The sequence below is a fragment of the Chaetura pelagica genome, unplaced genomic scaffold, assembly GCF_000747805.2.
Source record: "Chaetura pelagica isolate M959 unplaced genomic scaffold, ChaPel_1.0 scaffold246, whole genome shotgun sequence".
In the NCBI taxonomy this organism is placed as follows: Eukaryota; Metazoa; Chordata; class Aves; order Apodiformes; family Apodidae; genus Chaetura; species Chaetura pelagica.
Window position 1 is genome coordinate 1,200,146 of NW_009953647.1, and position 13,189 is coordinate 1,213,334.

At 50.0% G+C, this 13,189-nt stretch overlaps 1 protein-coding gene across 4 annotated transcripts in view; it reads left to right on the forward strand.

Annotated features, from left to right (window-relative positions):
- The window catches only part of NOS1AP (nitric oxide synthase 1 (neuronal) adaptor protein), a 38,374-nt gene that overhangs the window by 19,612 nt on the left and 5,573 nt on the right, over positions 1-13,189 (forward strand). For 2 of the 4 annotated variants that reach the window (XM_009999879.1, XM_009999880.1), the window contains exons 3-6: positions 10,527-10,619; positions 10,964-11,037; positions 11,620-11,728; positions 11,840-11,981. In XM_009999879.1, the coding sequence (XP_009998181.1) occupies positions 10,527-10,619; positions 10,964-11,037; positions 11,620-11,728; positions 11,840-11,981 (418 nt within the window). The remainder of the gene's footprint in view (positions 1-10,526; positions 10,620-10,963; positions 11,038-11,619; positions 11,729-11,839; positions 11,982-13,189) is intronic. The other 2 variants (XM_009999881.1, XM_009999882.1) reach the window with 1 other exon arrangement.

Consider the following 13,189-nt stretch of genomic DNA (forward strand, 5'->3'; position numbering starts at 1 on the left):
CAGACAAGTCCCCTCTGAGCCTTCTCTTGCAATAAGCTGAATATAAGGAGTTTGTTTTAACCTCTGGGAGTGAAGAGTCTGGGAAACCTTCCTCATGTCCTTGTTGCTTTTTTCTGAACTCTTCTCTATTGCTTCTTTGAAGCGTATGATAAAGCAGAGTGTGTTGTGTTGGGATGGATTATATTAGTAGTGATTTCAACAGTGCAGTGTTTTGAGATAATATCACCTTTCTGTTTTGCTGAATGTTGCCCTACTCATGTGGCCAGAACCACATTCTCTTCCTAGTGTCTTTTCTACTGGGATTACACCTTTTGAGGTCTCATGGGGATTTTTCTTAGGATGCATTTCTGCATCTTGTGGACACAGCTTCTGTTCCTTTTTCCTTTGGGAGGCTGCTTGGCCAAGGCCACATAAAATCAACCTGAAATGTGTTGATGCCAAGTTTCTGTACTCTTGACCTGGATGGCAAATATGCTTTTTCTTCCAGACCTGCAAAAAATTGAGCACTGCTGTGCTCTCCTTGCTGTGGAGTGTCCTGGGAGCACAGTGGCATCCTGTCCTATGTCTGTCTTCATTGTTTCATTTGGGGCTCCACTGGTGAGGTGGATTTCAGCCACTTCATCTCATCTGTGTTGTCACTTTAGATAATATTTGTGTCAAAATGCATGCAAAGAGGGAAATGGCAAGGTAGTCTCTAAGTTCCTTAGCCAGCCTAATAGCTTTGTGAAGTGCACTTTTAATTTCATTGAGGTAGTTTAGGATCCCAACTTGTGTAGAATCAGTGCTGTGCTGAGCTTTACTGCAATCCTTTAGCTTGGCATTAAGTGCTGTATTGGCTGTTTTCTAACTCTGCCTGAAATCTTCAGACTTTTATTAGCTTGCAATTTTTTTCAAGGATCTGAGTCTATGTAATTCCTTCTTAAACTCTCTGAAAGACATTATTTAGACTTGTTGTCTTTAACATGAAGAATGTAGTGAATTATTTTTAATACCTGCATTAGTCATTGCTGAAAGAGGAACCACGAAACAAGTGTGATATTAATAATTTCCTCCTCCTCCAGTTACAACCCAGAAACACTGTTGAGCACCAGGAGCATCTAACGAGCCTAACAGGGCTGGCCTGTTTCTGATGTGCTAAGTGTTTGATGCTGCTGCTCATTCATTCTTTATTAATAGTCTGAATTGCCTAATTGCTGATATAGGTAGAGTATTACCAGCCTGCCTTCCTTTAGCTTGCCATTGCTCTTCTGCTTGGTTATTCCCGTCTGCTTGGTTATTCTCGACTAGTCTTGCTCAAGCTTTTTATGCAACTGTGGGAGAGCAGCTCTTAGGTGAGTGGTAAAAAACATACCAAAATAAATCCTGTATTTCACAACCTGGGGCGTAGATCTGATCCTGAGCTGACACCTTGCTGAAACCTTGCGTGGGGATGTTCTGATGGGTCCCCTCTCCTTGTCACCTGCCCTCAGGATGGGTTGGGGTGACTCTGTGCTCTTCTGCAGTGCCAGCCCTGCCTGCAGCCCTCTCCATGCAGGGGGGGGGCATGATCTCAGCTGCCTTGAGGCAGGGTCTGTGTTAGAAAGAAAGCATTTGGGGAAGGAAGCTCATCTTGAATACAAGACTTTTGTTTTCCTCCTGGGGTGGATGAAGGTGCCTGGCTGGTGCCTGGTGGGCACTACCTGTGCTGCTCAGCACCCAGCACTCCTGGTGTCCATTAGGGCATCAGCTCTTGCCTGTGCCAGAAAGAGGCAGGAGTTTAATTAGGAATGACCACAGGTGGGCATGAGTAAACTGCTGCAAATGGCAATGCTTTTCCCTAAGCCGAGCTCACTCCAGCACATGGGTTCAAACCCACAGTAGCCTGAATGGACAGAGGTGCTTTCTAGGGTCTTGGAGCTATAGCAGCCTTCCGGTACCTGAAGGGGCTACAGGAAAGCTGGAGAGGGACTTTTTACAAGGGCATGGAGTGACAGAACAAGAAATAATAGTTTCAAGCTGAAAGAGGGTAGGTTTAGATGAGGTGTTAGGAAGAAATTCTTTAGTGTGAGGGTGGTGAGACACTGGGACAGGTTGCTCAAAGAAGTTGTGGAGGTGTTCAAGGAGAGGCTGGATGGAACTTTGAGCAACCTGGTCTAGTGGGAGGGGTCCCTGCCCTCGCAGGGGGCTTGGAACTAGATGATCCTTAAGGTCCTTTCCAACCCAAACCATTCTGTGTTCTGTGCTTTCTTCTTCAAAGAGCAATCGCAAGGACCTGTCACCAGATGCTCGTGCATCCATTGCTCATGCCTATATGGGTCAAACCAGTGCATATCTAATTAAAAATGCCACAAATTCCAGTCAGATGTGGGGTTTCCAAGGAATGTGCTTCTGCTTATTTTAGCGACAGGTGGAAATTATTAAAACATGTACAGCTCATCTCTCATCTTGTATCTCCAGGGCTGCAAGAAGCAGTGTGGGAGCAGTGCCTGCAGATGTGAGCAGAGCCCACTCCTTCTTTTCATTAACGGAAGGGAGCAGCTCAAATCCTGGTTATTTTTGCAACCAGTTCAACCTGTATCCCACACACACCCACACACTGGTTACTTCACACGTGCCATTCTTGGCCATCAGAGATGGCAGTGGTGAAGGCAGGTGGGAGCTTCCTGTCTCCCATGTGGATCCAGCCTGTAGTGTTTTTCTGAAAGCCTGTGCTTGGGTTTCTGAAAGGGCTTCAGAGATATTTTCAAGGCTGGGAGCTGTCCTGTGGCACCATCCCCACTGACCTTCACACCTGGCTGAGAGGCACTGCTTTTCCCAGTCTTGGGAAAGTTCCTGCTTGGAGCCATCGCTGTGTGTGCCTGAGCCAGGGGAGAAATGAGATGGCTGTGCTGGGATGGGGTCCCTATCTTTCCTTTATAAGCTCAGTATTAGTTAAGCCCCAGTGAAGTGAACAATAACATGTGCAGAAGGACCTGTTGGTGGCTTTGGGCAGGATGTTGCTGGGAAGCTCCTGCATCGCTTTTGTGCCCGGTGCCACCCCACAGGGCTGGGGGGCGAGTGGCCTTGGGAGAGGGGACTGACAGTCATGTGTGTCATAGCTCCTCTAAACCTCTGATTTTAAGGTTTCACAAACAAACAAACAAAAAACCACCCCAAAAAACCCAACCAAAAAACCAAACTGAAACAAATTTAAAAAAACCCCAACCAAACAAAACCAACCACCTGAAAACTGACACAGAAAGTGTGGATCCCTTGAGGATTTTTTGTAAGGGAGGTAAATCATCTTGTACATGGAAATCTTCAAAAAAAGAGGGGGTGAGATTAAGCTGTTCCCTAGAGGAACTTTATCCGTTTAACCCTGTGATTGATACTGATTCAGTTTTTACTGGTTCCGATTTCTCTGAGATTCCTGTGAAACTGCATAGACTGAAGATGGCTTGTGTGCGTGTCCCAGTTTGGCAGCTCAACTCATGAAACTTGGAGGTGGTGAGAGGAGGTTGGAGGAGGTGGATTGAGGCAGCTATGTCATATCTGGTAGGAAATAGCAAACCGAGCAGAAGGAATTTATTGTGAGATATTCAATGTTATTGGAAAACATATTTTATGTGATAAATGGGTGCACTGTGATCCAGGGACTCTCTTAAAGCAACAACCTTAACTCTGCTGCTCTCACAACATGGGTATTTTTAGACTGATTCCCGTTTATACCCATCAGTACTTGCGACCATCACAGACGGTTCCCAAAATTAAACCTGAAGTTGGATGGGAAAATAGACACTGACCTTGTCAGTATGAACCAAAAGCATATCTTCTTTCAGATCAATGCTTGCATCTCAGAGCCATATTTTTCCCATGTGTGCAAATGCAAACTCTGAGAAACTGTGGCAGAGTTTTGAAAAGCATCCTTAAGTCCACAAACAGGCATCCAGTACTTAATGACTCCTCCCTGGTGCTTGCTGGAGATGCAGTGGGATTGTGTGCCCGTGGCAAAGGGAAGTCCTCGAGAGACACAGGCAGCAGCACAGCCCTTTGGTAGAGCAGCTTAAGGCAGTCTTCTAAAAATGGGTTTTAGTCCATTTATTGCTGATCAGCTTAGCAGGTTAAGCAGTGTGCTCCCCTCCAGCAGGCTGAGTCCCCTGCGGGCTTAACGCGCAGCCCGGGAGCAGGGGCCTGACTGTCAGATGTTTTGAAGCCTTGTTCAGAAATGCCTCTTGGATGAAACCGACCTCTCCCCTGGGACATATCCGGCTTTCCAGCTGCTTTATCCTCCGGCATCTGCCACTGCCCCAGTGGAGCTGGGGGCAGGCTGGCAGGTGCCTGTCTGCTGTTGGGCAGGGAGCCAGAGTGAGGGCAGCGGGAGGGAGCGATGCCCCATGTCTGAGGACCCCCTGGCTGGCAGGACCCCTGGCTCTCTGCTGCCCTGTCTCTCTCATGGTCAGGCTCTCAGAACAGTTGCTACCCCCATTCCCAGTCATGTAGGAGACCATGCCCAGCTTCCTGCTGGACACCACCCCTCTGTTCCTAGGCCCGTGTGTCTGGGATGGTTAGGAATGCTCTTCTGTGAGTCTCCTGGCTGTGTTTCATACTGTGCCAAAGCTGTATTTTAAATTGTTCCCTTTTCCTTTCCAGTGCTCTTTTCTTTCTGGCCATGTGTTTAGAGAATACTGGGCTATATTATTTCATTTAGATTAAATGTTTAGGCTTCTCTTGGATGATCAGCAATCCCTGCTGAAGCTCATCTGGGAAGCTTCTCTCTGTGCCTCTCTTCCTTGCCCACAGAAGCACACATGGACTTGTGCTGCCTGTGTTTGAGATCTTGGGCTCATCCTGAAAAGTCCTCATCCCCTGTGAGGTGCTGTTGTTTGCCCTCCCTCCCAATTTACTGCTGTTAAGATCCCACGAGGTTTTCCAGGCCTCCCTCCTGCGGGTTATGCCTGATCTCCTGTTTTCTGAGCTTTACTTTCATCCCCTGTGTTTTCAGCAGCAGAAATTGAGAGGTATGTGGTTCCCCCCCAGTCACTAATTATTGGAGCCGTGGAGCCTGTGCTGATTGAACTGGAGCTCAGCTGTCAGTTTGTAATAAGTTAATTCTTCATCAAGAGAACAGTACCCAGAGCGCTGGGAAAGCCTTCGCTGCCCTGCCACGTCTCCCCACTTCCATTAGCCTGAGCTGACCTTGGGTTAAAGTCTAACTCCAAAGGTATGTGTTGGCTGCTGTGTTGGGCAGCTGCAGGGAGGAGCTGCTGAGGGAGGTGGGCACTGATCCCCTCCTGCTGTTCCCTTCCCACGGCTTGGGGGGCTGCAGGAGCTGTGGCAGAGCTGAATGGGCTCGGGCTGCTCACCTGGCCAGCCAGCCCTCCAGCAGAGGTGGCTCTGTGGGACCTGGCTTTGCTCAGTTTCATTTGCTTTCTGTATAACCACAATGAAACACAATTTTCTGGGAAAAAAAAAAAAAAAATACAGCCCCTTTTATGCTTTTTCTTACACCAGATTTTTCCTCTTGCCTCCTGAGCTAGCAGAGTAGCAGTGAGTTTTATGGAAATTGTTTTTTCCCTATTAACTGAATTCTCAGACTGCTTTTCTTTCCCCAGTACAAGCTTGTAAACTAATTTTTAATATTTTATTTTATTTCTTTTTTTGAGGAGGTGGATAGAGGATGGAAGGAGACTGGGACAGCTCGATGCATTTAGGGGAGGTTCTATTTTAAAAATTCCCATTTATTTGTATTTTACTAGCACAATCTGACCGTATAGCATTCCTGGTGCCTTCCCCAGCTGATGGACAGTGCTAGTGGGTAGGCTTCAATCTACACGTGCTGCAGTTTAGCTGGGCTGTAATGAAATGAGGGCATTTTTATTCAGATTAACTTTTGTCAGATGCTTGAGAATGCGAGGGAATGATGAATATAGACAGACACCATCTCCCTGATCTGCCTCACCTAGCATGTGCAGTGCGTGGTTACAAGTTTTCTTACACTTTTACTGTGTAAAAACAGTGTGACAGGGAGGTTTACCATGTTTCTACTGATGATGCGTTTTCCCTGCTTTTCACACATACCCCTGGCACTCGGATCCATAGATAATTTTACTCTAAGCTGACAAAGTTACAAGCTCTCTTTATTAAGCAACATATGTTACTCTGTTCTCCGGAAAGGGCAAGTTTAATACTCTGCCAGTAGGAATGTGTTGCACAATGATGCACACACCAGCTGGCATTAGTTTCCATCTAAAGTTATTTAAATAGTGAACTCTGCATAAGAGGCAGATGTTGGAAATCCACTAACCCCAGGTCAATGGAAAGGCTCTTGCACTCTGACAAAATATGTGTTTCTTTTTTTTTTTGATTGAGAGGATGAGCATGTTTTTTCATGGGTAGTGTAAAACTAAGGGATAATCTTTATTCACTAATTAGCTGGTTGGAATTTACAAGTGTTCTAATAATTCTTTTTAATTAGTAAGACCATCTTTTTTTTTTTTTTTTTTTTAAAATATTTTTAAACCTTGGCATATCTGAAATGTCCATTTTCAATCTTTGCTTAAAAATGTTAGTAGAGTGTGTAGAAGCTTCAGTTGGAGACTGACTGGAGCTCTGCAAGTCCAGGAGCAGACAGTTTTATCTGCTCTTTCCATTTTCTGTGCATTTCCCTGAAATTATGTCTTATCTTCTGAGACTGGCATATTGCTCTAGCCAGTAACTAATAGAATTAACCCAAACTTATAGTGTTATTACAGAGATTTAAAGATTCAGAATCATGCCCAAGATGGGCTAAAAAGATGGGTTGGAGGCCAAGAAAAGCCAAGAGAAGGTCTTTTGACTATTATGCCATTTAGGTAGTTATAAGAAACATGCAGGTTTTCTTCTCATCTAGGTCACCTGGTGTCCACAGGTTTTGGATGCAGCAGCAATTGCTGTGGAGATGGTCTCAGAGTCCCTTTGGTAGCATTTCCCACCCCACCATCTCCTCTGCTTTCCTCCCAGCAACTGAAAAAGCTGAAACTCGAATTCTTTCTCTCTCTCTCTCAAGCTTTTTTCTCTCTGTTTGACAGTAAAGGAAGGATGTTGACAAGTGTGGGCAGAGCCTGCAGACCCCTGTGCCCAGGACTGACAGAGCTGTGGTCAGGAATAGCTCCAAGCCTAGGAAGTCCCATTGATCATATGGAGAGAGGTTTCCTATTGCCTCACTAGAAAACAGGCTTTCAGGGCAGGTCTGTCAGTCTGGGCAGGTGCTGTCAGTGTGCAGCACATCAGTGGGACGTTCTGAGATGTCCAACAGTCTTTAGGACACACGCTGGCATCTGTGGTCAACTAATGGGAAGGACTGGCCATTGCCTGGGAGAGGTCCAGGGAGGCAGTGCAGGGCCAGCTTCCCCCACCCAGGGCTGGGGAGAGCCAGGGTGCACACAGGGTGCCCAGGACTGTGCCTGGGCTGGTGCTACCGTCGGTGACAAGGGCTCGTGCTGGGACATGCCACCCTCCTGCTGCAGCAGTGAGCAGCATCCTGGCACAGCAGGGCTATGAGGGAGCTGTGCTGCCCACGAGAGGCACGGAGTGGGGCTGGGGCTTTGCTGCTGGTTAGAGCTGCTGCACCACGAGCCAGGGGGTCTGAGCACAGCCTGGGCTCTGTGCAGTTTTGGGCTCAGCTCTTGCACTCTGTGGCTCAAATCTCACTCAAAGGAGCTGTGTAAACCTGATGCCTCCTCTGACCTTGGCCAGAGCTGCTGCTTGGGGTGAAACCCCTCTGGTTTGCTAAATTAGCCTTGTGAATAAGGCAGAGCAAATTGCACGCTGTGGCTGCAGGAGGAGTTGAAGCAGCACTCGAAGGGTGTTGATGGCCCTGCTGGGCTCTGCAGAGCAATATGTGCTCCCTTTGGTTTGCTTTGCTGCCCCTCTCTTCCCAGTGCTTTTTCTCCCTTCTGGCACCTATTTACCCAAACTCAGATTTGAAAGCTCCCCAAAATCAGCAATGCCCCTCCTTGCCTGTGTCCCTGCCCCACCCAGCTCAGGGATGTGAGAGGAAGCTGGGCTGAATTGCCCTTCTATTAAATCCTTTTATTGAATCTTTCCTTGGTTATTTGTTATTAAATTATGGTTAGTGTTTCACTAGAGCCCCAGTGGGCATGAGTTCATTAGCATTTTATTGACTAGAGCTGGACTTTGTTGCATGGGAGATGTATCCCAAAGAGCATCCACGCTCGTTGGTGTGATTGAACTAAAGAGCTCTTGTTGGGACAGGGTGAGCAATAGCTCTCTAAGCACATGGCTCCAGCTTGCAAAGGAGCTTGGCTCTCCCCTTGGCATTGGGATAAAGGCCCGGATTTATGCAGAAAAGTTATTAACAAATCTTCTGAGAGTTTGACTTTTTTGCTCCTGTCGGTTGTTGCTGGAGTTTTGCCAGCAACAAGGAGACTTGGGTTTCAGGGGAGCAAAGGCAAAGCAGCTTCCCCCATGGCACTCCCCTCAGCGAGCCTGGGCAGCATCCCTTGCCTGCTGCCAGGGACTGTGGAAGCCTCTTCAAGGAGCTCTGCATTGATTCTGTCTCTGGAACATATGCTGGGGCTAGGTAACGTCTTTGCTGAATTGTTCTGGCCTGTCTGCATTGCTATCCTGGGGCTGTTACTCACCCAAAAGCCAGGCTAAAAATAGTCTCTCTAACTCTAAGGTATTTTTCAGGGTTGCTGTATTTTCCAAGCCCATATTAATTAGCACTTGGGAGGGCCCAGAACAGAAACCCCAGGGCTCCAGCAGCTCAGAAAGGCAACTTGATGATTATAACCATTGATCGGTAGGACCAATAAATCAGGCTGCAGCTCCACAAGGTGCTGTGCAGTCACTCTGGGCACTGCTGAGAGCATCCAGTTCAGCCTGTGGCTCCTGGAAAAAATTGTGTGCAGAGCTTCAGATGGTGCTTGGTTAATTACTCCAAGGTAGCTGTGCTGGATCTCACTTTTTCAGGGCTAAATCAAGGTATTTCCTTAGCTTTAGGTACCAGACACACTGCTGTGATCTCGGTACTGGTGTGCTGTCTTAGCAAGGCACAGGGATGGGGCTCTTGGATGCAGTTTCACCCCTTCTTGTAATAACAGGGAAGGGAAATGTGGGAGATGAGACTTGGAAACCCACCCTGATGGCTTCTTTGGTGAGAGCCTCCAGTGAGACCCTTCTCCATAGCAAGTAAGCCCTACAAGCAACATATAGGTATATGCTGGGGATTTTGAGGCTGGCTACAGCCGTGGTGGGAGCCTAAGCTCTGCTTTCTGCAGCCCATCACTGTGGCTTCAGCCCCAGAGCAGGTGGGTTTGCACAGCTCCACTGGTCTGTGCCCTGGGAAGGGCAGAGCTGCGTTCCCCCTCCCCCTGTTTTCCGAGTCGTCTCTATCTTCCCTCCCATCCCCATCGGCAACTTTAAAAATGGCTTTGAGGAATTGTCTTTCCAGGTCTTTTATCATTCGATCGCAGGTCAGGGCCAGCAGCTTTTCCTGCCTGCTGGCTCTGGCTGCCAAAGTGAATACATCATGCAGAGCTGGAAATGTCACAGGGAGGCTCAGTGCAGGCAGGGCTCTGCGTCGGGGTGCCTGCCTGTGCTCCCTCTGCAGAGAGGCTGGCCAGAGAACGAGAGGATTCATTACGTTCCCCTCTTCCTCAGAAATGGGAAGTGCGGGATGTGGGGCTCTGCTGCTGCTGGGTGGGTGCAGAGGGTCTGTCCCCAGGGCTGTGCACAGTGCCCTGCCTGTGGGACCAGCACACTGGGGTACATGATGTGGGTACATCTATGGTAGACTGGTTGTGGGACTCCCCAAAAGTCCCAGAGTGGGGTTACTGAGCCTAGAGGGCTTATCTAGCCTATTCCCTGGCCAGTCCCCTCCCAAGACCTCAAATGCAAAAGTGACTGACTTTTAGAAATCTCATCCTCTCCCTGTGACTGGGCCAGAGCTTTTGTGTTTAGTTACTGATATTTGGAAGTTCCTGCTGGGTTTTTTTTTCCTGTCCAGTGACTTCTAATCATAGTGGGTAATTGCATTATCCCATGTCCCCTGGAGAGGTTCACAAAGTCCTCAGCAATTGTGTTCAGTTTTATGCTAAGCCCCTAAAAAAACCCACTTGAAATGAGGTTTCTCTTAGCAGAGCTCAGCAATGGCCTCCAGCCAGGGGGGCAAACCTGGCCAGGCTGCAGAGTCCCAGGGGCTGGCAGGGCTGGGGAGGTGGCTGTGCCTCTCAGGGGAGGTGCAGCTCTTTGCAGGGCACCTTTGAAACAGAACTTAAAATTCCCAGCAGCATCCTGGACTGAGCAAAGCATTATCCCCATCCAGGGACCAGATTGCTTTGCAGTGTGCTCCTCTGGATGCTGGATGTGGGGATGCTGTGGGGCAGAAAGGTCCCCTGTCCTAGCAGGGCTGCACAGGCTGATGTGGGCATGTTGCTTGTGTTTGGGTGGGATTGGGGCACATCTTTCCTTGCCTTTCTTGCCCCTTCCCATCAGAGCCTTTTCAGCTGTCCCTGGGGGTTTCCTGGCAAAAGCTAATTCTGGGTGTTTTCCTCTGTCCCCTGCAGTATGAGTTTAAAGCCAAGAACATCAAGAAGAAAAAAGTCAATCTCATTGTGTCAGTGGATGGTGTGAAGGTCATTCTGAAGAAGAAGAAGAAGGTAGGCACCCCCGGGCCCTGTGGCAGTGGTGCCTTGGCATCAGGGTCACTCTATGATGCAGGGATCTTACAGGGTCTGTGAATATCAGTTTTGAGAGAGGGTGGGACAGGCTGGGGTCAGCCATGGATGAGCCTTGTTCCTGCAGGATGGCAGAGCCAGTCCTGCAGCGGGTGTAGAAGGGGCTCCCTCTGTGGGAGGCTGACCCCAGCAGGATCCAGCCCTTGGCAAAGGGTTTGTAGAGAAGCAGCAGCAGAGCTTGTAACAAGTGCTTCCCAGGTCTATCCCTGGACCATGTCTGCCCTGTTCTTGAGCTCAAGGGCAGCGTCTGACGTACTCATTTTCAGTTTCTTTTGTTGCAGAAAAAAGAATGGGCCTGGGATGAGAATAAAATGCTCATCATGCATGATCCCATTTACAGGTAAGGCTTGTGTGGCTCTGCTGTGCCACTTACCCTGTGCCACACTGGCACTGTGCTGGGGACTGACCACAGAGAGCCACCCTGACCCCATGGAGGGCAGCTCCCCTCGCTTGCTGTGCTCTCCAGAATTCCCCAGCACTTTTCCTCCATCTCACTGGCTAAAGCTAAGAGCACTGGGGGTGTGTGTCTATAGCTGAACAGGAGTGAGGAAGGGCCCCAGCCATGCTGGGCAGGGGCTGGTGTGCTGGCTGAGGCAGGCACCTGAGCAGGGAGGCTGGCTCTCCAACCAGGCAAGGCAGAGAAGGCAGGTTTGCTCTCCTGTCCCTGGAGGGCCGAGCAGAGAAAGCCCTGATCTGCCTTCACAAAATATTTGCTGCTGCTGAGTCAGCAGGCTAATTTTCCCAGCCGAGGCAAAATGACTGCCAAAAAAATTTCTGATGGGCTTTAGCAGGGATGTGCTGCAGAGACTGGGTGTCTGCCAGCACCCTGTGCCCTGGGAAGTGCTGGATGTGGCCTTGGCAGTCTCCTGGGCATGTGGGTAATATGTATGTTGATATCCTGCCCTCCTTGCTGTCCTTGCAGAATATTCTACGTGTCACACGATTCCCAGGACCTAAAGATCTTCAGCTATATTGCCAGGGATGGGTCTAGCAACGTCTTCAGGTGCAACGTCTTCAAATCCAAGAAGAAGGTAAATGTGTTGGGATGCTCCTCCTGCAGCTGGGGGGGGGCGGGTCTCAGAGGAGCAGAGCCCCCCAAGAGCTGTGGAGGGTTGAGCTCCTCCTCTCCTCCCCCACGGCAGAGCCAAGCCATGCGCATCGTCCGGACGGTGGGGCAGGCGTTCGAGGTGTGTCACAAGCTGAGCCTGCAGCACACCCAGCAGAACGCGGACGGGCAGGAGGACGGGGACAGCGAGAGGAATGGGGATGACCTGGATGTCCCAGGTACGCTGCAAGGGTTGGAGTTTGGGCTCCCGGAGCCTGGCAGGGTCAACATCTTCCCACGCTGCTCCTTGCTGTCTGACACCTGTGAGGAATGGGTTGGCATGGCAGCCTGGCCTGCAGGGCCTCGGGCTCAAGCTGGGGTCTTGCCCAGCAAGGAGCCTTCACTAGGTGTTAGCCATCATCCTCACAGACATCCCCCTTGCTGGGAGCCCATTAGCAGTGCCTGGGGCTCTGCTGGGTGCCTAAATACTCTCCACGCTTGGCTGCACACACTGCAAACATTTCCTGGCTGCTTCCACAGAAGAGGCCCTAAGCACTGACCTTCCTCCTGTCCCAAGGCTCTTGTGGGGCTGGGGCTGGCTCTGCCATGGACCCAGCTCATGCTCTGCTGGCACCTCTGTAGTTTCCTGTGTGTATGAAGCCATACTTGGGATCTTGCACCAAGCTCCTAGGGCTGCAGGCAGCATGTGGACACCCCCTCCCATCTCAGTCCTGTGGGGAGAGGGTGTAGGGATGCTCCTGGCTGGGGGTTGCTGGTCCACCCTATCACCCTGGGCTCTGTGGGGCCCTGGGGAACTACTATGCTCCTCAGTGAAGGGGAAATAGATGTTTGGCAAGAGGCTGGTCAAACTGCTCTAATGCCCATCAGGAGGCTGGTGAGTCCTGCTGCCCACCCATGTGTAGGCTGCAGCCCCATGTTGGGTGCTAGGTCCTCCTCATCCCATCAGGAGCAGCCTGAGCTGTGCCATGGTTTCCTGCCTGCCTCTGGAACCAGTGCTGTCGTGATGACCTAATCATCGGACTGTCCTGGGCTGGTCATTGTTTGTTTTTCCTCTACACAATGTCCTGGCCATGATACACAGTTCCCTGGGGGTTTCTGAACATGTGTTTTGTTGTTTTCCAACCCCCTGTAATCTCCTGTTTACCTTTCTTTAGCTTTCTCTGTGTTTTCTGCTTTTGATTCTCCCCCATCGGGGGCTCGAGCTGCTGCTCCCCATGTTTGACGTGCCGGGGCCGGGTGTGTTTTTTCCTCCAGAAGCCCCATCCCGGGCAGCAGTGGGAAGCGCAGCCGGGTCGCTCGGTACCCGCTTTCCCCCTGGAGCTGGAGGGCGGGATGGGACGGGTGGGCATCCCTCCCCAAACCCCGGGTACAGGGCAGCAGGCTCCTTGCTCCAAGCGGGCTGTGCCCTGCCCTTCCCCTGCTCCCC